The sequence below is a fragment of the Gymnoscopelus braueri genome, assembly GCF_963280865.1.
Source record: "Gymnoscopelus braueri genome assembly, chromosome: 2".
NCBI lineage: Eukaryota > Metazoa > Chordata > Actinopteri > Myctophiformes > Myctophidae > Gymnoscopelus > Gymnoscopelus braueri.
The window spans coordinates 23,460,899-23,484,216 of record NC_137604.1 but is presented as its reverse complement, the minus strand read 5'-3'; the positions used below and the strand labels follow the sequence as shown (position 1 = coordinate 23,484,216).

Genomic DNA, 23,318 nt, shown 5'->3' with positions numbered 1-23,318 from the left:
TGTTGTGACTAAAACAACTCTGCTTCAACGTTCAACTTTATTTTCACATCGCAGGCTTACAAATGTAGAAGAGTGGGTGATGTTCTTTTCCATATAAGCTTCCCGTTTTGCAGTTACAAAATATAGCAGAATATAGAGAAAGAAATAAGGGGCAAAGTCAGATAGCAGGACAACAATATCAAATATACATAAGATGTGTGCTGGGGAAAAAAAGAAATGAAAATGAGGAAGAATATCACAGTGTCTTGTGCAAGGAAGAGACGTCACTTACAGTACAGTAGCAGCAGCAGTTATACAGTATATAAGTATAAGTGTCAGTATCATGGTCAGTATCATGGTCAGTATCATGTCAGTATCATGGTCAGTATCATGTCAGTATCATGTTAGTATCATGGTCAGTGTCATGGTCAGTGTCATGGTCAGTATCATGGTCAGTATCATGGTCAGTATCATGTCAGTATCATGGTCAGTATCATGTCAGTATCATGTTAGTATCATGGTCAGTGTCATGGTCAGTGTCATGGTCAGTATCATGGTCAGTATCATGGTCAGTATCATGTCAGTATCATGGTCAGTATCATGTCAGTATCATGTTAGTAGCATGGTCAGTGTCATGGTCAGTGTCATGGTCAGTATAATGGTCAGTATCATGTCAATATCATGAGTATCATGGTCAGTATCATGTAAGTATTATGTCAGTATCATGGTCAGTATCATGTCAGTATCATGGTCAGTATCATGTCAGTAACATGGTCAGTATCATGTCAGTAACATGGTCAGTATCATGTCAATAACATGGTCAGTATCATGTCAGTAACATGGTCAGTATCATGTCAGTAACATGGTCAGTATCATGTCAGTAACATGGTCAGTGTCATGTCAATATCATGAGTATCATGGTCAGTATGCTATCAGTGTCATGGTCAGCATCAGGTCAGTATCTTGGTCAGTGTCATGTTAGTATCATGGTCAGTGTCATGTAAGCACAAGTGCGTGTGTGTGTGTGTGTGTGTGTGTGTGTGTGTGTGTGTGTGTGTGTGTGTGTGTGTGTGTGTGTGTGTGTGTGTGTGTGTGTGTGTGTGTGTGTGTCTTTATGTGGAAAATGTAACTACCTGCAGCACTTTTGTTTCCATCAGTTACTGTATACACCAATGATAAGGGATTTGCTAATGCCTCTAAGGCAGCTATAAACTGATTGGCTACTGCATAGGCTCACCTACTGTATCACATATAGATAATAACTCGATTTATACCAAAGTAAGATACGTCTTACACCCTCCTGTCTGTCACTTTAGTCATTACCGGTAAGTCATCTTGAAAGACTGCTGTATAGGTCTGTTCTCAACAACCAATGTATGAAGATGTATAAAGAGTGCCCCCTGCTGATTTGTGGTAGAACTACAATGTAACTTGACCACTGGTAAACTAGCACCTTAAACGGCACATGCTGTCTTCCCACTTTATGCAAAAGATCCAGTACTTGACTACATATTTTACATAAAGTGGAAGATAATATGTATAGTGGAAGAACAACATAAAATGCAGTTACAAAATACAAAGTTCACTGCATTGGTGTGTTGCTGTTTACAAGAGAAAGAGAACTCAACACAAATTATGAAGTTTTATTACAAAAGAGGAATTCCATATATAAAATTATCTAAACAACAACAACAACAGGAATAGAGCTATGTAGGCTACTCAGAACTTTAAGAACAAACATGTAATATCTCATTCCTCACACGAAATGTACAACCTTGCTGCAAGTATGGGAACTTACATCATATCCTTTTATCTACTGTACGGCACTGTGTTGCTGAATGTTGCTGTATTTACAAGCAAGAGGAAATAAACAGAGAGGGAGAGAGAGAGAGAGAGAGAGGGGGAGAGAGAGAGAGAGAGAGAGAGAGAGAGAGAGAGAGAGAGAGAGAGAGAGAGAGAGAGAGAGAGAGAGATATTTTACTGCTAAGTTTGGTTTGCAAATGTTGATAGAGCATTCCATAATGGTGTTCTGGGGACTGTACTTGTGTCTGCCCATTCCTGCAAATAACAAATACAAATTCACACACACATACATACGGTATAAATACATGTGCACACACACATACGGTACATACAGTATACACACACACACACACACACACACACACACACACACACACACACACACACACACACACACACACACACACACACACACACACACACACACACACACACACACACACACACACACACACACACACACACACACACACATACATACATACAAAACAATCATGAATGTTAATTCAACTCTGAGAATACAAATGTAACCAAACAGGTCCATTTGGTTTGTACTCTCTCTGAGTTACAAATTGATAAATCTTTCTGTGTACATGCAGTACTGTGTCATTGTATCAGTCCAAGCTTTAGTTTTCTACCTAATTTTTTTTAATTTTATATATGTCTCATACATTTCCTGCAAATTTCGCAACTAACAAAACCAACAACATCGTCATGTGCAATATGAATGACAGAAGCATGTAAGCATGTTTGCATAATTTGCTTAGTTCCTAAATTGCCTCAGCTTCCTGTGCAATGTGCATCATAAGCTTTGTCACAAGAAGCTGTGAAACAGGACGTGAAAAGAAGAGGCCATCATTGTACCTTTACAGCAGTGGTTGTCAAAGTGGGGTCCAGGGACCTTCCGGGGTCCTTGGGGGGGTTCCAAATGGACCCTTACAGGTCTGTAACTCTGAGAGCATTCAAATGGACCCGGACCCTTACGGGTTCATTTGAACACTCAGAGCTGGGAGTCCTTGAAATTGAAAGGTTTGAGAACCAGTGCTCTACAGGTTTTATGTTAGTAAAAGCGTTGTTTTGACAAAAAGAGAGCTGAGTTAGGAGGCAAAGCTCTGGATCAACCGGTCAGTCTTTGGTCATGAAATGTGGATCTTGATCAAAAGAAACAAGATTGAGTTTTCGGAGGAGGGTGGCTGGCATTTCCCTTAGGGCCCAGGTCCAGGGGTCATTGAGGGGGTTCCAGGGGCTCCCCAGCAAAATATGTTAATATAGCATCAAATTCAATTTAGAGAGAGAGAGAGAGAGAGAGAGAGAGAGAGAGAGAGAGAGAGAGAGAGAGAGAGAGAGAGAGAGAGAGAGAGAGACTGTGCAGTAACAGAACACAGAGAAAGCCTGGACAGCCTCTAGCTTAACGAAACCCCTTCATCTGATTAATTAGCCAATGAGAGTGATGATAGCTAGTGTAAAGTGGCCCAGGGCGCGTGTGGTTGTTGTGGGAGAGGTACTGTACTACTACTACATGCGTGCGTGCGTGCATGCATGCATGCGTGCATGCATGCGTGCGTGCGTGCGTGCATGTATACACAGTAGGCTATGTATATATGTGTTGGTATGTGTATGTTTATACGTAAAGGAATGTGAAAGGTTTACAGAAGTGAATTGGGAGGAAATTCCGAAGAGAAAGTGATGAGCTTAAGACGCATGATTATATTAGCCTCACTTCTTCTTTATTGCCAAAGCTATTCACGTCACAATGTTCAGAAGTGGTGCAGTGTTGTTACAGGAAGCAAGAAGATGTCAGGAGGGGGGAAAAAAACAGTGGTGGACAGTAACAACGTATTTTTACTTAAGTACTGTACTTAAATTGTTTGAGTATGTGTTCTTTACTTGGCTATTTGTATTTTTGGATATTAGCTACTTATGCCTTTAACTTATAAATAAGTTTGACTGAGCAACATTCACTTGTAGTTGAGTAATATTTGACCAGGAGTATCTTATACTGTTGGTCTTATACTGTTGAGTACTATACTTTGACTCAAGTATTGGAGTTGAGTACTTTGTCCACCACTGGAAAAAACAAGGCTAGCATTCATAAACAGTATGTGACAAAGCCCTGATAGACTATGGTAGGTAATAAACTAGTCCTTGATTAACTCTCCAACATTATGAAAGAAAAAAGTTACCTGAGAGTCTAAGCTCAATGGTCTGAGAGTATAGTCTGTGAATACAAGAAAAAACATAACATTTATCAGTATCAGTTCAAAGTAAAGCACGTAAAAACTCATAAACATCGGCCATTATCTTCCGTTTTACACAAACATCGCAATATTAACCCCTCAAAGGAACAACTAATGTGCATTATGAGATTTTTTTTATTCACTCTGCGTCTCATTGGTGGGCTGTGGACAGTTCAGAAACCTGCCTGCCAATGACATCATCGATGGGGATTCCAAGCTAATAGCAACTACAGCCTTTCTCTTCTTTGAAAATGATTACAATGAAATACTGTAGAAATGTTTGAAATGACCACTGTGACCGCAGATAAGAGTGAAACTAACTTCTTGGACATTACAGTGGTTAAAGTTGGCAATACCCTTACCACCAACTTGTATCGTAATGGTAATACCCTTGGTAATACCCTTCTCCGTTGTGACTCTTATCACCCCACAGCTCTGAAAAAGAGCCTGCCAATCAGCCAATACAGCAGACTACGGAGGATTATGCAGTACAGAGGAAACCTTCAAGGAACAGTGTCAAGTAATGTCGGGCAAGTTAACGCAGAGAGGATACCCCGATCAATGGATACAGGAGGCTAGGGGTTGTCCCTAATCATATTTCCCAGACAGAGTGTCTAAGCTCCAGTACCAAGAACAGACCACAAATGTTTTTTGACCTACTCATCATTGGGAAAGGAAATTGACAACATTTTAGGTAAACACTGGCATATCATTCATTCTGTTAACGCTTTTAAGTCAGCGTATCAAGGACCACCACGAATTGTGTACAAAAGTGCACCCAACATAAGATCTTTGCTGGTTAGATCATAGCCAAAAAAAAGTAGAGCCCTTAAAACACTAATAAGTGAACAAAGTTCCAACATCAGACCCAAAAACCCCAAAAGCTCAGTAGCCCTACACAGAAAAACCTGTTTGTTTACAAACATTCAAAAATTCGTATCTATACGAGATGATGTCGAAAAAAAGGCAAAATGATCGAATTCCTTTAAGCGCAGTATACTTTGTTGTATGCCGAATAGCACAACTAGCCAGGTTGTAAGTGGTTAACAAATTGAATTATAGGAAACTTAATGAGTCAAAGGAAATCCTGAGTGAAACATGAGGTAGAAGGATGTGTGCAGAGGGTTGGTTTGAAGAGGAGGGCTTACCAAGAACATGGTCCTTAGCACGAACCTTGGTCCAGAACTGTGCTTCTTCTCTGAGAAGAGCAACACACATCGTTTTAACAACACTGATGATTCTTTGCAACGTTTGCTACATCTGTACAGACTGTTAGACACTGATAAAACCTAGATGAAACATTATCGTAATGAGACGTCTAATTATGCACTTCTGATCATGTTTATCCACATTGCTTTCATCCTCATTACTAGCACCAACTGCTGCTGAATATTAAGAAGCTACGTTGAATTGGGATTAATTTTAGGCAGCATGTTCAAATCATAATTCTAGGTAAAACATTAGTTCATAACTGCATATACAATTTCACCTCAGAGAAACATAACGTCACACATCTTTGAAAATCTCCTATAACTTGAATGTGTTTGTATCAATGTAAGTATCAGATAATACAAAAATAAGTACCTTTTCTTCTTTTCGTTGGCCACTGCTTGTACTTTAGAAAGAAGAAGGATGGAGTGACATAAAACAAAATGTTAAGTTTCACAAGGCAGATTCAGGGTCCACAGGCATGCATAACATAAGTGAAAATTTGAACATGTGGATTATCATGTATTATTGTGCATAATGTATGTCCTGTCTTACCTTTCCTGTGTGCAATTACCCCCACTAGGGCCATTGCACAGCAGAACATGACCACAGCAGAGATAGAGCCCAGCACCAGAGGCCAGTCCACACCTGATAAACCTGAAGACATAACAATTCAACTGCAACTGCCTGAGTATTAATTTAACCACATAACCACAAAAACCCATATAGCCTATACTTCATTGACCGGGAATTTTTCGAGCATTGTAAGCTTGTAGACTTGCAATTTTTTCCTAATGTATGCCTATTATGACATGGCATGCCCAGCATAGGCACGCTGGGCTTCGTTTGGTTAAGCCGGTTAAGCCCTATATACTTAATCATACAATAAATACAGAAAATAAACAAGCTCACAGCAAAAATGTGTTCAAAATAGGGATGCCAGGGTTAATAACCAGATTAATGACATTTGGCACCTATGAGTTTTTGATAGTTGAAGCCTGCACCTTGAACAGTAGTATGGTGTTTAGTGTACAATAGCTAAGGTGCAAAATAGTATACCAAAATATGAAATCAAATTTGTCATGGTAAGAGTATGAAATGGTGAATTTTGTGTTGGTTCTACCTGGTGTGGAAGGAGGTGTAGGTCCTGAAAGACAATACAATAAACACAAACAGTACTGAATGATAAATAATGTATAAGAATGTGATGTACTAAATATGTGATGATACAGCAATTTGGGAAATCTCTCTCTTTCTCCTGCTCTCTCTCTTTCTCCTGCTCTCTCTCTCTCACTCTGCGTCTCTCTCTCTCTCTCTCTCTCTCTCTCTCTCTCGCACGCACGCACGCACGCACGCACGCACGCACACACGCACACACGCACAGACACACACACACACACACACACACACACACACACACACACACACACACACACACACACACACACACACACACACACACACACACACACACACACACACACACACACTTTCAGTACCTCTAGATGTAGACACAGCCAGAGGGAGACTGTGGTCAGAGTAGCTCCAGTCCTTTCCCAGGAGGACTGTGTACTGACAGCGGTACGACGTTAAGAGTCCATCCTGGACTGGCATGGGGAACACAGCATGGTGACGGGTCACTGGGACTCGCTGGGTGGCAGCGAGGAGGAGCGTACCGTCCCCTTCGTAGAGGGAGAACACAGAGCCGGGGTAGGCGGCTGAGCCTGTGCACACCAGGTGCCTCACAGCTCCATCCTCCTGGAGAGAGAGTGTAGGAGCTGGCAACATGTCTGACAGTGGAGAAGGTGGGGTCAGAGGAAATATTAGTTAGAGCAGCAGTGGTTCTCAACATTGTCATGTCAAGGACCCTCCAAATTAAGTACCACCATCTGAAAAGTGTGGTGGTACCACACTTTTCAGAAGTAAAAAAAAGAAAGAAAAAAAAATATTTATGTATTTTCTATCCCCTACCAGCTTGCCCCCAGAGAGTCAAACAACACACTCCCTCAGCAAATCAACTGTATGTCTTGTTGATGAATTGAGTAAAATGTACCACAATGTGTTATCCTTTTATCCGTAACAAACGTGTTAATAAAGTATTCAATCAATCAATCAATCAATTAATTGAGACCCCTATAATATTTTTTGTTAATAATTGATTAATTATTTTACAACTATCTGTTCTGTTGCTGGTGGGATTACAGTATTCACTTTCAACCTGACATCTGTATGGCACGTTGTGAGCTTGTATGTAAATCTGCAATTTTTTCAATGTTTCCTATTTTTGAATAAAGCAACGTACATTTTCCTGAGGGAGTAACAGATGCTGAAGGAGTTGGGGCCACACCTGTAGAAGTACAGAAAAACAATGTTGTCAGTCACCTGTGATCCTATAATGTTAGCGGCTGATCTTTGTTTATGTCATTACATGTTTTCATTTCACAAAAACAAAACATTGTTGCGTTAGGATTTACCAATAGGGTGTATGGCCAATATTCAATACTTTATAGGTTGATTTACATTTTGCTGTGGTGCTACTGTTAATTTGGATATTTGATGAGGCCTAATATAAGGTCAGCTTAACAGCCCTACATCCTTTGAACGACAAATAGGGAAAACAGGCAATCTGCAAGCTTACAACAGGTCGACTCATTTTAAAAAAAATATTTTGACCCCTTTTGACAAATTAACCCAAAATACAGTGGGGACACCAGGGTTAATGCGGTTAACATAGGTTTTTTATAAAATTGTTCAATTGTTATATTATCAAATACAAACAATAACATATCAAACGGTCTACATTTCCGAAAAGGAAATTGCATGTATTTAACTCAGTCTGAACCCTGCTGTACAGTGTGTCAGACCTGATAGACAGCACCTCACACATAGAGGTGTGTGTCACACGCCCTCCTTTAACCGTCTACACAACAGAGCACTGTTTGATGTGTGTGTGTGTGTGTGTGTGTGTGTGTGTGTGTGTGTGTGTGTGTGTGTGTGTGTGTGTGTGTGTGTGTGTGTGTGTGTGTGTGTGTGTGTGTGTGTGTGTGTGTGTGTTTGTACTACTATACTTGTGAGGGCCAAATGTCTCCACAAGTATAGTAGCATTTAATAAATAGACATTTTTAGATGTCTATTTCATTAATGCAATGATTGAGGATTTGGGGAGTTAGGTTTACAATTAGTAATTAGACAATAGACACAACTAGGATTAGAGCAATTACGGTTTAGGGTTAGAGTTATGTCTGATTTATACTTATAGTTGCGGCAGTGTCGCGCAGAGGGGAATAGCTGATTTACAAGCTCACAACATGTCATGCTGCGACGTGTTGTGAGCTTGCTAGTCTGCAATTTTTGCCAATTTTTCAGGCATTTCTCATCAATTTGCAATGCCGTCCTGAAAAAAAGTATGTCCTCATAAGTATATTAATACAGTGTAATCACAAGTACAGTAATGTGTGTGTGTGTGTGTGTTTGTGTGGGTGGTTTCTATATGAGGTGCAGGATGTCACTACCTCCCACAAACACACAGCTCACATCATGCTACCACAGAGCATCTGTGGTAGTTTGGTGGCTGTTGATACAAGCGGATGGGAGTGTTTATTGTTCTATACCACATGCACACAGCTGGATAACCTGTTGCGTCCAAATCTAAAGATAATTTCTCATTCAGTGGAAATCATTTTCTCTGTCAATATGTCTTTAACCCATTAAGACCTGAGGCTGATTCTATACAAATGCCTTCTAAATCAGTAGTTCTCATACTTTCAAGATTTTTTTAAATAGCAGATGTACAAGCTCATCACTTCGCGCCGCGCTGTGAGCTTGTATATCTGCTATTTTTTTATTGAAATAGCCAAGGCAAAAATCTAAAATGACACAGATGCTTTCCCGGTTCAGCGTTAGGAAGACAATCTCTCTCCTTTGTTTCTTTCTTTCGTTGTTATTTTCGTTTGCTTTGTTTGTTTGATTGATTTTGTGCTTGTTGTATGTCTTTACTTATAATAATAACGTGTAATAGTATTTCTTTGTTTTAATAAATATAATGTAACAATTTCAAATGGTCTTGCTCTCTCTCCCTCATACACCTGCACACACGCACAGATGGACAGACAGACACAGATAGGCACGCACGCACGCACGCACGCACACACACACACACACACACACACACACACACACACACACTCACTCACTCACTCACTCACTCACTCACTCACTCACTCACTCACTCACTCACTCACTCACTCACTCACTCACTCACTCACTCACTCACTCACACACTCACACACACACACACACACACACACACACACACACACACACACACACACACACACACTCACACTCACACTCACCTTGCTGCATGTTCAGTGTCAGGTACTTGCTGAAGGCACTATAGATATAGTTGTTCTGGTACAGACAGCAGTACAGGCCTCCTTCACTGACAGTGTATTGAGCTGTCTCAGTGCCATGCTGGTTCACCACAGAAGCCACCCCCACCTGGTCGCGGTAAAGAGTGAAGTTTGTCCCATGATGTCCCTCGGGAGCCTGACAGAGCAGAACTACTTTGTCCCTTGTCCTTGAGGTCTGCTTGAGGTCAGGGGCAGGGAGAGCTTCATGGGGAGTGATGGTGGATGATGAGACTCTATCTAATCATAAACCAAAGAGAAGAGAATTGCTTCCACACCTGAGAACACTTTGTACCATATGCTGCTGAGTAAAACCGATTTAACCACTTAAGCCCTATATACAGTAGTTTGTTGTACACTAAATAACTAAAATAGTTGATCTAAAAGCTCATAACGCATCACAATGCAATGCATTTTGAGCATGTAGATTTGCTATGTTTGCTATATTACAAAAAATCTTGAAACATTTTGAATTTTTTGTTCAAATGTGTCCAAAATAAGACACATGGTTAATGTGGTTTAAAAGAAACTGGATTCCAAATGACACTTTATCCAGTGGAAACAATAGTCAATAGTCAAAACTATTATACAACACCTAAATAATATAATAGCAAACATGAAGATAATCTTCCTCAGCTTACATTGTCTGGATAATCTGTGAATAAGTATACAGTATATTATAGAAGGCCTACTTTCTAAATAGGTGACAAAACACAAAGTCGAAGATTCAGATGTTCAACATCTGGATGTAATTCAAACTAGTGTAATACTTACTCCAAAGCTGTAGAGAAGAGCAGAGTAGAGTGTATATCCATAGTGAGAGACAAGAATCAACGCGAACAACCAGCATGTTTGTAGCAAGACAACAAGCTGCGGTATTGAGGAACCAACTGTTAAGACAACCGAGAACCTCACCCTCTTTCTGTCTCTCTCTCTGTCTCTCTCTCTCTTTCTCTCTCCTACTCTTCATAGCAAGCATGACATCCTTCTGGACACAGAATGAGAGAGAGGAAGTTGAAACTATAAACATACTTCCTTTTAAGAGCCCATCGGTCGGATGTGTGACTGCTAATTGTAAGAATAAAGAGTATGTTTATATTCAACACAAATGAAATAGTTATGTCAAAACATTAAGGGAGATATGACAAGCATACACATAATGTGAGACTAGGCGAGGTTAGCAGCTGGCACACAAGATCGTTATATATAGGTTAACACAGTCTACACAATCTCTTCTTCATTTGTTGAAACCTTTATGTTGAAGATTGTAACATTGTTGTTGTATGCCAACATCCACATCTGTAGATGATGGTAGGAGAGAGGAATTTGACATACTGGCCTAGATGGTAGGTTGTTGATGCAAACAGTAAGCTGTTTATAAATTAAGTCAACAACATTGAAATTCTATCCTGTATGCAATTTTGTTAGATTTTATTCCAGATAATTACATAATTTGTATGTTCACAAACTAAACATATTGCACTATTCAGAAATCCAAATAAGCCTGGTGATTATAAACATTTGTTGCTGTTTTCTCTCAACAAATGTTTTTCTCTTAGGCCATTCACACTAACTTTATTCTCATAAATTAATACACTAGTAAAGGCCAGCTAAATTCCCCATAAAATAAAATAGTTTCCTGGTAGTTGACAAAGAAGCCTCATATTATAAAGCCTTTATAGTAAAAGTACACCAGAGCAGTAAAGAATAAATTACATTATTTCATATTTAGCCTTATTAATGAATTCCTCTGATGTTGTTTCTTTTCCCTCAGACTGCCATATATAATGCCTGTAATGCCTGTTTTTTGGCTCATTCTTTTTCTCTCATTATCTTTGTGTCTTGTTTTGTTCAGTCAGATTACCAAATGCACTGAATGTTTGCCAACGCTGGTTGTCATAAAGTGAATGCGTGGCCAGCCTAATAAAGATCTTTGAACATGAAAGACGGAACATTTTGTCCGCTGTTTGTGTTTTCACAGCCAGCTGAACCACTTTACACTGTGGCAACAGGCATGTTCATGTATGGGCATAATGTGTCACAATCTACTGAGCCTATTCATTTCATTATTAAAGCATCTATTCTAGGCTGACGCCCCTTGTTTATTCATGAGAGGGGGATGCCCATATATGGGCATATACTGATGACATCAGTGTCTCCATATATGGGCATAAAAGGGACACGGACTGACAGATACAGAGATCTCCATTATGGCCATGTTGGTCAGATCTGCAGTGCAACGTAGGTGTGAGAGTGGTGTAGTAGCCTGAACCTGAACCTCTAGTTACTAGAGGTTCAGGTTCAGGCTACTACACCGCTCTACTAGAGTCTAGTACAACACAATGCCTTGTACTTTTCACTCTCCCTGGCATATGCCTTCAATCCGCTTTACCCCTGACATCACCACAACTCCATCTTTTTCTAATCATAATAACGACATAATGGTAATGAAAAATAATAGTAATAATGAAATAAATACATAATAATAATAGTAATTTAAAAAAGTTTACAAATGTTTTACAAAGATCAAAGTGGCTAAGAATTAATTGTATAAAAAACACAAGATTATATATAAAACTGCAGAGATTATTTAATTTAAAACGTGACATTTTACTGTAGGCTACTTGCTAGCATAATATGAATTAATTTAAGCACGCTTGTTTTTGGATCAAAGTCCAACCAGAGAGGAAGATGACAGGCAGACATACCCACTGCATGTGTTTCAATGCAAACAGCAACAACCCATCTGTCTCTGCTGTGCCTCTCCTACCTGTCCAGCAGATGTCACTGTCCTCTCTTCTGACAGCATCGTCTCTCTGTGCTGCAGAGCAATTATTTGTTTACCAACATTGAGACTGGATGCACAGGTGATTGTTTCATGCAATCAATTCTCAACCTGTTGTTTCGGGGTGCGCTGGTTTCACCCCCCTCTTGTGTGTTGGCTAGTGCTGCGCGCCCTATCGAGACCTGACAGAATGGGTTTCATTTGCAACCAGTATGACGCTTGCAACCAGTGTGACGTCGTCTGTTAATGGGGACCAGTCTCTGTGTACATCAGCCAGGTCTAACCAATTATAGGGCTCTGTTCCACTCTGGTCAAACAAAGTCAGGGTGCTGTCTGATATTATAATGTGCATGTTGGCTCACTGGAAACACTACACCAGTGGGTCTCAAAGTGTGGTCCAGGTACCCTCATGGTTGCTTGAGGGGGTTCCAAATGGCCCCTTATGGGTGTGTAACTCTGAGCGTGTACAAATGGTCCATCCTGTGTAGGCCTATGTACCTGTGCCTGTGAGTTTCTGATCCTGCATTCTGCATTTCTGTCACTTCCTGCCTACTCTTTCCAAGGGTCAGAGTCATATCTATGGTCAGAAAGAATGCTCACTGGAAAATATTGCCTGAAACTAACAAAGCCTCAGGAAAATTATTAGAAATGTAAGACCCGAGGAAGAAGGGGTGATTGGAAAACCTGTGCTTGTGAAGTTACATCATAAGTAAATAACTAAATCAATATGTTTCACTTGTACAGAAAGACAAGATAAACACATTTCCCACCCAGTAACAATCAATTTGTACTGTAGTACAAGTGAAAACAACAAACATGTGTGTGATTACTGATTATTCTAATTATACACCATTCCTGTCTCTCATGTCTTGTTCCCTGTGATCTATTCGTGTAGTTGATCATACTAACCACAAGATGGCAATAGTTGGCTATGATCGTGATAGTGTGCAGTTTGATCCATTGCAGGAATTTATCTATTTATCTGTCTCCGTTCAGTGATGTTTAGATTAGACTGCTCTCTCTCTCTCTCTCTCTCTCTCTCTCTCTCTCTCTCTCTCTCTCTCTCTCTCTCTCTCTCTCTCTCTCTGAATTCCATCTGATAGCTTGAGCAGGCATATGCATGCATTAATCTGATAATATGTATCTTTAATGATTTTCATAATCAGATCTCCAGTGTATAGACTTGGCAGGAATAAAAGCCACAGTGATGCCATTATTCAGTCAATGTTTTGAACCTAGTCTTATTATCTTAAGAAAGAAAATTATAGATGACAATATTAGCTTAGGTTATGAGTTACCATTCATATTGTGTCCCTGTTTGGATGTAGAGAGCATTTTGGAATTAAGCTTTTAACATTAATACATTAATAAAAACCCTCTCCTTGAAAAGTTTACTTTCGCAGCTCTAAATGTTCTCCTAATGCTTATATCAGTGATTCTCAAAGTATTGTGTTGCAGGTCCCAGGTAGCCAGGACAAGCATGCAGATAATGATGTCCTGTTTAACAGGAGAAAGAAGCACACAGAACGTTTTAGTTGTTTTCAGACTGGTTGCTCTCATCACAAATTCACAATTCACTTCATTTCCCATTTATTTTCTTACTTTGTATTATCATTTCAATGTTTTTTTTTACTTTGTCTTCAGCTCTGTTTTCACCAAAATACATCATTAAACCATAACTGTATCACTGGAGTTAATCACCATTACAATACTGCAATACTGCCGGTCCGCGGCCAAATACAAGTCAGTTTGGGGGTCCTTGACATGAAAAAGTTTGAGAAGCACTGGCTTAAATGACAAAGTATAAATGGAGCTTTAGCCTCCAGCTGCAGCACAAACACAACCAAAGCCAAAAAAAGAGTTGACTTTGGAAAAGAGTGTTTTCAGACCAGTTTCCTCTCAAAAACATCCAAACCTCTTCAGTGGTTGGGTACCACTAGTAAGCTATAAATAGTGCTTCTATGCCCTTGTCCTTGTATTACACAAAAAAATTATCTGATTTTCGTTATTTCTATACTATCACCATTATTCCTCATAGAGTCGCCATAGTAACAAGGACGGGAAATGACAAATGTAGCTTGTGTTGGTTTAGCTAGTGTGATTAAAAACAAGAAAGGAAAGTCAGTGACCGGGTGAAGATAAGGTGTCAACCAGGGGCCTGTTCCTCAAAAGGTGAATTAGAGCTAAAGCCTGGCTTTACCACCTATCCTGGCTTAATTTAGCCAGGATTAGAGCTGAGTCGGTTCCTCAAAAGGTGAATTATCTTGAAGATTAGTTTAGCCAGTTCACCCTGGCTAAGTTTAGCCTTATCCGATTCCTCAAAAGAGAATTGAAGCAAGCCTAGCTTAGTTACCATGGCAATTTAGCTGTGAAGTTAGCCTGGTCAGGAGCAGGCTAACAGCCAAGCTTTATTAATCCAGTGCCTTGTTCTTCAAGTTTTGTGAAATAGCTGTTAGTCCAATGACTCCAATCATAAACCAATGAGTTTTTCTACACTTATTCAATTCTTATGCGAAAATCAAAGATCTACAAGCCCGAAATGTTTTTGTCTTATGGCGGCCGGGGGTCCCCGGCCCCCCATGGACCCCCGCCCCCGTGGACCCCCGGACCCCCGTGTACCCCCGGCCCCCTGTGTACCTCCGGACCCCCGTGGACCCCCGGACCCCCATGGACCTCCGGACCCCCGTGGACCCCCATGGACCCCCGGACCCCCATGGACCTCCGGACCCCCGTGGACCCCCGGACCCCCATGGACCTCCGGACCCCCGTGGACCCCCGCCCCCGTGGACCCCCGTATACCCCAGACCTCTGTTGGGGGTCAACGGGGGTCCGGGAGTACACGGGGGGCCCGGCCCCCCGTGTACTCCCGGACCCCCGTTGACCCCCGTGGACCGTGGACCCCCGGCCGCCAAAAGGCAAGCTTTTCCCTTGTAGATCTTCGATTTTAGAAATTAGAAATTAGAAAATTATTCTAAGTGTTTATAATTATAATTCCAACATTCACTTAAACTCCTTATGTTTAAACCTAACTGAATTATATATTTATGGATTTGTATATAAATTAATTGCATATTTTTGGACAACTTGTGCATTTAATTTGTCGGCAATACTTTGCCACGCTTTCTCCCTGGATCTATATTTATTGCGGCCGTGTTTCCTTTCTTGCTTATTATAAATGTTACTTCCTTGTAAAATTCCATGAGCTGCTGCAGTGCTGCTGTTCAGCCACAGAGAAGAACGCCGCTCTGGTTTTGGGCTCCATGATTGGTCAAGTTCAAGGATTCTGCTATCGACTTTCATGGTCTTTTATAGAAATAAGTGAAGCCTGGCTTCATTATCCTGGCTCGACACAGCCTGGCTTGACAAGGCCTAGCTCGACAAAGTCGCTCCTTTTCAGCCTGGCTTGGCGTTCCAGGAACCGAATAAACCAGGCTATACGGACCCGACTTTGTCAAGCCTGGATTTGACTTAAATCCAGGCTTATTTAATTCACCTTTCGAGGAACAGGCCCCAGGAGGATATGGAGAGACCGTGACAGAGGCAGCAGGGGTCATGTTGGAACACTATAAAAATAAATATATACAAATATATTGAATTACCCAAGTGCAAAGTTACAACTTTTGGAGATGAAGATAGGCAAGTGTTTTACCTTAAATTGTGGCTAAAGACTCATTCCAACCACTCCAACAATGGTGTCTTTGTCTTTTGTACCTGACTCCATCCTGGCTATTGTTGGTTTACTTTAGTGTATTTATAGTGTATTTTGTCACTCTACAGTGAATGCTCATGTCCTAAAATACTATCGACACAACAAGAGCTCGAAGGACCTAGCCTCATTGACCATAGCACTGCCAGTGCAGTACTGTGGTTCTCAAAGTGGGGTCCAAGGACCCTCAGGGTTCTTTGAGGCGGTTCCAAATGGATGCTGACAGGTCTGTCCAAATTGGACCATTAATGGATCAATTACGTGGCCATTTGCACACTTTCAGAGTTATGGGAGGTCCTTGAAAGTTTGAGAACAACTGGTCTAGTATAACGGCTCCTTCTCTTCAGGTCTAGTAGCCTACAGATATAAACTTCATTATTTTCCTAACCAGAAAATCAAGCTACCCTGATGGGCATCCCTGGGCATGCTTGGACTATTGCAGGATCCAGCATCTAGTATCGTGCTGAGACATGGACTGTCAACACCACAAACAAAATCCAGTCATTCATCAACACCTCAATCCTCCAGATCCGCTGGCCTAACACCATCAACAACAAAGAACTGTGGCAAAGCACCAACCAAAAACCAGCAGAGGAAGAGATCCTCCAATGGCGTTGGCCATCCTCTCCGTAAACCAGCCTCGAACACCACAAGACAGTCCCTCAAGTGGAAACCCCCAAGGGAAAAGAAAGAGAGAATGGCCACGAAACACCTGGCGCCGAGACTTGGAGGCAGATGGCAAGAAAATGGGCCACACTTTGGGACAGCTGGAGATGTTGGCTCAGGACTATGAGATGCTTGGAGAACTCTTGTCGACGGCCATACTAAGCCCCAGAAGAGGTAATAGGCGTAAGAAAGTAAGTAGGCAGTATAGCAATAGATACCATGGGGAATACTGTAGGTTTCATGCCTGCACGGAATTAACATACACAGTATAGTGCAGGGTCTGATTTGCTGGGGGGGGGGGGAGGGGGTCTATGCCAATGCTTTTGATATACCCCCTGGTCATTCATTTTTATCGTCAGTGGGGAAATTGTTTAAAAAAGTTCTAGGATTTAATAATTTTCACCACTTTAACCCTATACTTCGGCTATTTGAAATTAGCCTTTGAGCTTGCAGATCTTTTATTTTAATAAAATCCTGAAAAAGTTCAACTTTCTTTGAATATTAACAACAGAAATCTTGTATGGTGGTCCCTGGCACAAAATATTTTCAGATGGGGGTCCATGTCCCAATAAATACTGTATTAACCCATTAAAACCGGGAAAGCATTTCTGTCATTTTAGATTTTTGCGTTGGCCATGCAAAAATAGCAGATATACAAGCTCACAGCGCACCACTTCGTGCCGCACTGCAAGCTTGTTCATCTGCTATTTTTTGAACATTTCATGATGATCTTGAAAGTGTGAGAACTACTGATTTAGACGGCATTTGTAGAATCAGGTCTTAATGGGTTAATTTGGGGGTCCTTGACATGAGAACCACTGCCTTGCAACGCATACACACTCACCCACACACTGCTTACACACCAACTAGCCTCATACAAATTGATACATTTGCTTCTGTTATCCTTGTGAAACACTTTTATTGACCTTTTTTTTATGCGTCAATACTTTCATTAAAACATTGACTAATTCCATCGCCCCATCCCTTCACCCCAAAACACATACATATTCAGCAAACATCCTCTCACATTGATGTTAGCAATCCATCATAGCCTCAGTTCACCTCCAAAAACATTTACTCATGTCTTCACCACAGAACACATACATATTCAGCAAACATCCTCTCCCATCATAACCTCAGTTCACCTAAAAAAAACATTATTTACTCATCCCTTCACTACAGAACACATACATATTCAACATTCCCTCCATTCCACCTACAAAAATGATATTAGAATAAATTATCCTTTTTGACGTAAAGGGTGTTCAATAGTGTTGATTTATGAAAAGAAAAGCTGAAAATTGAGTTGGCTGGTTCCCGCCCAACAGCGCCGATATGTACTTAAAGGGATATTTCACTTTTTTTTTTAAATGGTAATTTTGTCGTCTACTCAGGCTTTTGTCAGCCCCCCAGACAGTTTTCAACCAACTTTGGATAAGCGGTTCAAGATGTATGGATGTATGGATGGATGGACATAATTAGAAAGTCATTCATCATTGAAGCTGTTCCTCTCTCTTATCCCACTTTGCAGTTGTCCCACCTTTTTTGCTCATTGTATTTGTATTCCACTGCGCTCTAACCGCCTGATGTGCTGTCCTAACTGTTAACATTAAAGGAAAGGGTCTGTTTGTTAATTTTATATTAATTAGGCATTATATGCCATTCCATACAAAATGTTTTCAGCAGCCCGGACTTCATCAGTGTGTGTGTAGCATATCGTTGCTGTGGGGTAGAAATCTCTTATCTCCATATTTATTTTTCCCCCCGTAAATTAACGCCCTACTTGATCATACACAAAAAGCATTAAAAGTAACAGATCTGCACGATTCGAGCGCAATCCTGAAAAGTAACAGGTTTGGACATATGTCCAAAACTGTTACTTTACTGCATCCATTGTGCCCAACCCTGTGAACTTTTGTTGAAAATAGACTAGACATAAATGGTCTATTCTGCTGCACTGCTGCTATTCGCTGCTAAAGGCGAGAACTATTGAGAGGGTTGATGGTCTGCCATTACTGTAAAGAATGGTCCCTTGGAGAGAACAGGGAAGACGTGACTCACTCCACACATCCACTGCAAACAGCTCTGCTCTCTGCTAAACAACTTAGACTACTTTATTTGTCCCCAAAGGGCAATTGGTTTTGCAGCATGGAGTACAATATGAAAAACTAACAAACATGAAATCACATTAGTGAGTTGTAGGCAGCATAGACTCAGGAGGACTGCATCAATGAACAAGCATAATCGTCAAAGCACTCAGCAATAAGAACAATACAATGATGACTAACCTGTCATGCCCTTACATCAAGTATGACCTCGCATTACAATATAAACATACTGTACGTCAACAAAAAGCACCAAGCAACATAAACAGAAGTCAGCATGACATCATCCTGACATTAGGCCTACCTACACTTTGGCCTGACCTGCAGGTTCAGTGTATTGTGTATTGTGTACTCCTGTGTCTGTGTATTGTGTAGTCCCCTGTCTTGTGTTGGTGCACACCCTCCAACAGGTCCTGTAGGCTGGGCTAAGGGTTCATTTGGTGCATTGGGAGTAACCTGACTCCGCCAGATGGGGCGGTATTGAGTTCACATTAAGTTCACCACACAGCCTCCATCTGGGAACGGTCAGAGATTGGAGTTTACACCGACCCGCGCCCGGTCGAACCAATCAGCGGCAGCTACGGGCGGGATCTTGGCGAGACCGGGTGTGACGCCATCGAGAAGCGCCTATTGCATTGAAGTTCTTTCACTATTCATCATGGCCGTTACCACCATAGATCTAGAAACCTAGATGCCTCATTGGCCTCTGCAGTTCATTGGAGCGACCTGTATCTCGGGCGCCATTTTGGAGAAGGCAAGCTTCCTGACTACTGGCCAATAACAGCGCGTCTTTTCCGGTGCCTTTCAGAATCTAGTTGTATAAAAATATTTCCATCCAATCACCTGCCAAGTAGCTTGAAAAAAGGGACCGCCGTCTTGTCTTGCAGCGGTTGGGCTACCGAGGCCCCAGATGAAAGTAGGTTGTGAAACAAATCTGTGAAGCAAGCTTCTTCCATCTGGCAGAGTCAGGTTACATTGGGAGCACCTGGCCCAAAAAGGGTGGGTTGCCAGGCTTTCTACTCCCTCCCTCTCCTCTAGATGACAGCACCTTTTGTTTGTTCCTCTTTAGTTTCCTTTGGATAAGTGTACACACTCTACAGAACCCCACACTACATTGATCACACATCCACACATTTTTTACTGATGTACGCACCTCTGTATGTTTAATTTAGTTATTTCTGTATATAAATGTGTTATTTTTGTGCTACCAACGTCACCGTGCCCTCTCAATTTGTCATGGTTATGACACTACTCATGGACAAGCCACAATCTAATCTGTGTTGAGCAGGGTAATGGCTGTGGTGGGATGGATGAGTGTTAGAATCTGTTTGAATCAGAAGTGTGCCAAAGGGGTAGGGATTGATCCTCCTGATGGAGGATTCCCTGAAAACAACGAATGAGTCCATCATTCCAAAAAACAAATTTCACCCACTTCTTTACACCTGTAAACATATGATCATGTTACTATAAAAATGTATAATTCAATTCACTCAGAGATACAGACCCATAAAGGCACATTTGGACCACTGGTGGTGCCTGGAAACGATGTTGAGAACTAGTGGTCTAATCTCTATATGATCAAACAATGCCCACCCATACGAGTGTGTGGAGGTATACAGAGCCTGCGGCTGCAATGCAGACTTATAGGCTTTCCACTGCTGTCAGTCAAAGCCCCTAAACCTCCCATTAATGGGCTCCAGGCGCTATCAAGTTCCATCCACTTTATTAGATGCATTTACCTGATAGCATCTCTCATTTCCTCACCGAGCTGAGAACACAGATGGGTAGGGGGACAGATAAAGGGGCAGGGGGTGGGTGTATGTGTGTGTGAGGGGACATCAAGAGTATAAGCGTCGTATACGAAAATAACAGATTTTCAAGGACAAAAAGAGAGCCAGAGTAAACAGTGTGTTCCAAGTAAATAGTAAGTTCCTGCACAGTGCACACACGTATCACCTCTGCAATGATTTATTAAAAAGGTTCAAGACATCATCTTGAGAAAGGTCCTTGTGTCCAAAATGTTGACCTTTTCTTTAATAGTCAATGCAGAGGTGATAGTGTGTGTGGGAATTGGCTCTGCAAGATAGCCTTGTATGTGAGGGTGTGTGAATAGATACTCCATCCATGGACTGATATTATTGAGCTACTGGGACTGAAGTCACAGCTGAGTCTTTGAATAGTACTTCTCCATTTGTTTATTTGGATCTACATCAGCTACTGTGTTTTCTGATGAGTGGCAAATGAACCACTTATACCCTCTATACTTAGTCAAACTCTTTGCAGTTGCTGGCAAGTTTAATTGGGGAAGTTTGAATTGCTCATTTGCTGCTGCTGCCCTTCTAGGAATTACTGTGCTCACTCTCCACTACCCCAGCTACCACCTGTTGTTTTTTATCTGCTTTTATATACTATGGGGGGGATTCAGAATAGGAGAGATGTGTGCTCCCTCAGAGTACCTAAAATCCATTAATCGTCACACCAAATAAATGTATTGCTCATTTTATATTAATTAAAATATTTATTTAATTACATTCCTTAGCTGTCCTGACTGAATTGAGGTTTTAGGGAGAGACTAGAGAGATTTGACAATGATAGTCAAGCAAAGGAATTCACTTTAATGAATTCTTGATTTGTGAATTCACTTTAATGAATTCTTGATTTGTGAATTCACTTTAATGAATTCTTGATTTGTGATCACTCAAGTCATTCCTCTGGGCTTTGGATGTCATTTCAAATCCTCAAGGGGAGGTCACCATACACTCTAGAAGATGAGATGCAGAGCCAAACGGAATTAAGATATATAAGAGACAGGGCAGGTAAGGAAGAAAATATATCAAAAAACTATCTCACAGTTCACTGCACAAGACACATTAGTAATTTCAATGGATGATGACCAAGGGGGGAAAAAAAAAAGAGGAACTAATGTAAAGTGGCTGCTATTTGCACATCACCATCATAATTGCAGGTCTGAAGGCAGCCTTCAGGGACACCATTATGCCAATGGACAATTAATGACATATTATGATGACTAATTTCTCCATATGTGAGATGAAGGATAGACCAATTTATTCTAAATAATCTAAACATCCAAGGATATATATGGTAGCACTCACCAACAAAAAAAAAAGGAACCGTGTCCCAGTTTCACTTTATTTTGGACAGACAAAATTGCAGTGGCGGAAACTCGGCACATTTACAGGTACTTTTTCCTTACTAAACCAGCACTTTTTTTAATGAAAAAAATAATAAAAATCGTCCAATCTGTATGGTAGATGGTATGTTAAGGGTAAGTGATATTTTTTGGTTAAAACAAAAAGTATTTTGTTAAAAGGTTAGAATACTATATTCTGATAGTAATCATTGCTATAGTGTGTTTTTTCAGTAACCGATGTCTCCGTCTCTCCAGCTCTTTAATAAACAGAAAATACATTTTTCGGTGTCTCAGCCAATCAGGAGAAAGTACCCATTTTTAAGCTTAATTTGTATAGTGTTCCAGTTCGAATTTTGTCTGCTCATTTCTTAGTGTCATCACTTCCAATTTCACTTGTTTAATCTGTATCCTGATTGAGTTCTCTGTCCTGGTTGGATAAAATTGGAAATGAAACTGAAACTGAAAATGCATTTTCTGTTTAATAAAGAGGTGGAGAGACAAGGAGACTCCTAATACTGAACAAACACTCTATAGCAATGAGTACTATCAGAATATAGAGCTATTTAACACTTATTTTAACCAAAGCAAATCACTTACCCTACCTTTAATACAATATAACTTATACAATTGGGGTGGTTGTGTTTCGTCTCCCTGCTTCCATTGAGACTCAAGATTGTGTCAAAGGTCACATCTCACGAGACACAAGATCCTCTGAGCAAGCAGGCAGGCTTTATTAGTTCAATGGTAAGAAATTCAGGACTTGTGCAGGAAAGAGTTCAAATCCGTGGTAGAAGAAGAAAGTTATAGTGCTGCTTTAAAGGAGAATTTTGGACTAAAGTTCTTACCTTTTCTATGACGTTATGATATCTTAGGATGAAAGTTACATAGTGCTGCTTTAAAGGTAGGGTAAGTGATATTTTTGGGTTAAAACAAAAAGTATTTTTTTTAAAGGTTAAAGCACTATATTCTGATAGTAATCATTGCTATAGAGTGTTTGTTCAGTAACAGGAGTCTACCCGTCTCTCCAGCTCTTTAATAAACAGAAAATACATTTTCTGGTAGGTGTCAAAATCTCAGCCAATCAGGAGAAAGTACCAATTTTTAAGCTTCATTTTTATAGTGTTCCAGTTCTAATTTTGCCTGCTCATTTCTTAGTGTCATCACTTCCAATTTCACTTGTTTAATCTATACCCTGATTGAGTTAAAATTGGAAATGAAACTGAAACTGAAACGAAAATGCATTTTCTGTTTTATAAAGAGCTGGAGAG

At 40.6% G+C, this 23,318-nt stretch overlaps 1 protein-coding gene across 3 annotated transcripts; it reads right to left on the bottom strand.

Annotated features, from left to right (window-relative positions):
- Positions 1 to 1,695: 1,695 nt before the first annotated feature.
- On the bottom strand, positions 1,696 to 10,574 carry LOC308102819 (uncharacterized protein). 3 transcript variants are annotated; one of them, XM_080452673.1, is made up of 10 exons: positions 10,412 to 10,574; positions 9,584 to 9,877; positions 7,531 to 7,575; positions 6,728 to 7,018; positions 6,352 to 6,375; positions 5,784 to 5,885; positions 5,604 to 5,634; positions 5,168 to 5,217; positions 3,966 to 4,000; positions 1,696 to 2,037 (listed from the first exon to the last, which is right to left on the bottom strand). In XM_080452673.1, exons 1-10 carry the CDS (start codon positions 10,485 to 10,487, stop codon positions 1,963 to 1,965), a joined length of 1,023 nt encoding a protein of 340 aa, XP_080308799.1. In that variant the 5' UTR covers positions 10,488 to 10,574; the 3' UTR covers positions 1,696 to 1,962. The 3 variants fall into 3 exon arrangements, with proteins under 3 accessions (XP_080308799.1, XP_080308800.1, XP_080308801.1); XM_080452674.1 differs by having other exon boundaries at positions 9,584 to 9,841; XM_080452675.1 differs by lacking the exon at positions 3,966 to 4,000 and having other exon boundaries at positions 5,193 to 5,217.
- Positions 10,575 to 23,318: the final 12,744 nt, after the last annotated feature.

Bases quoted from the DNA above. Each gene is read 5' to 3' on its own strand.
- LOC308102819 (XM_080452673.1), bottom strand. From the start codon at position 10,487: ATGCTGGTTGTTCGCGTTGATTCTTGTCTCTCACTATGGATATACACT. The intron at 9,878-10,411 runs GTAAGTATTACA...GTTTATGATTAG, and splicing joins CTCTTCTCTACAGCTTTGGA to ATAGAGTCTCATCATCCACC. The intron at 6,376-6,727 runs GTACTGAAAGTG...ATTGTCTTTCAG, and splicing joins GGCTGTGTCTACATCTAGAG to GACCTACACCTCCTTCCACA.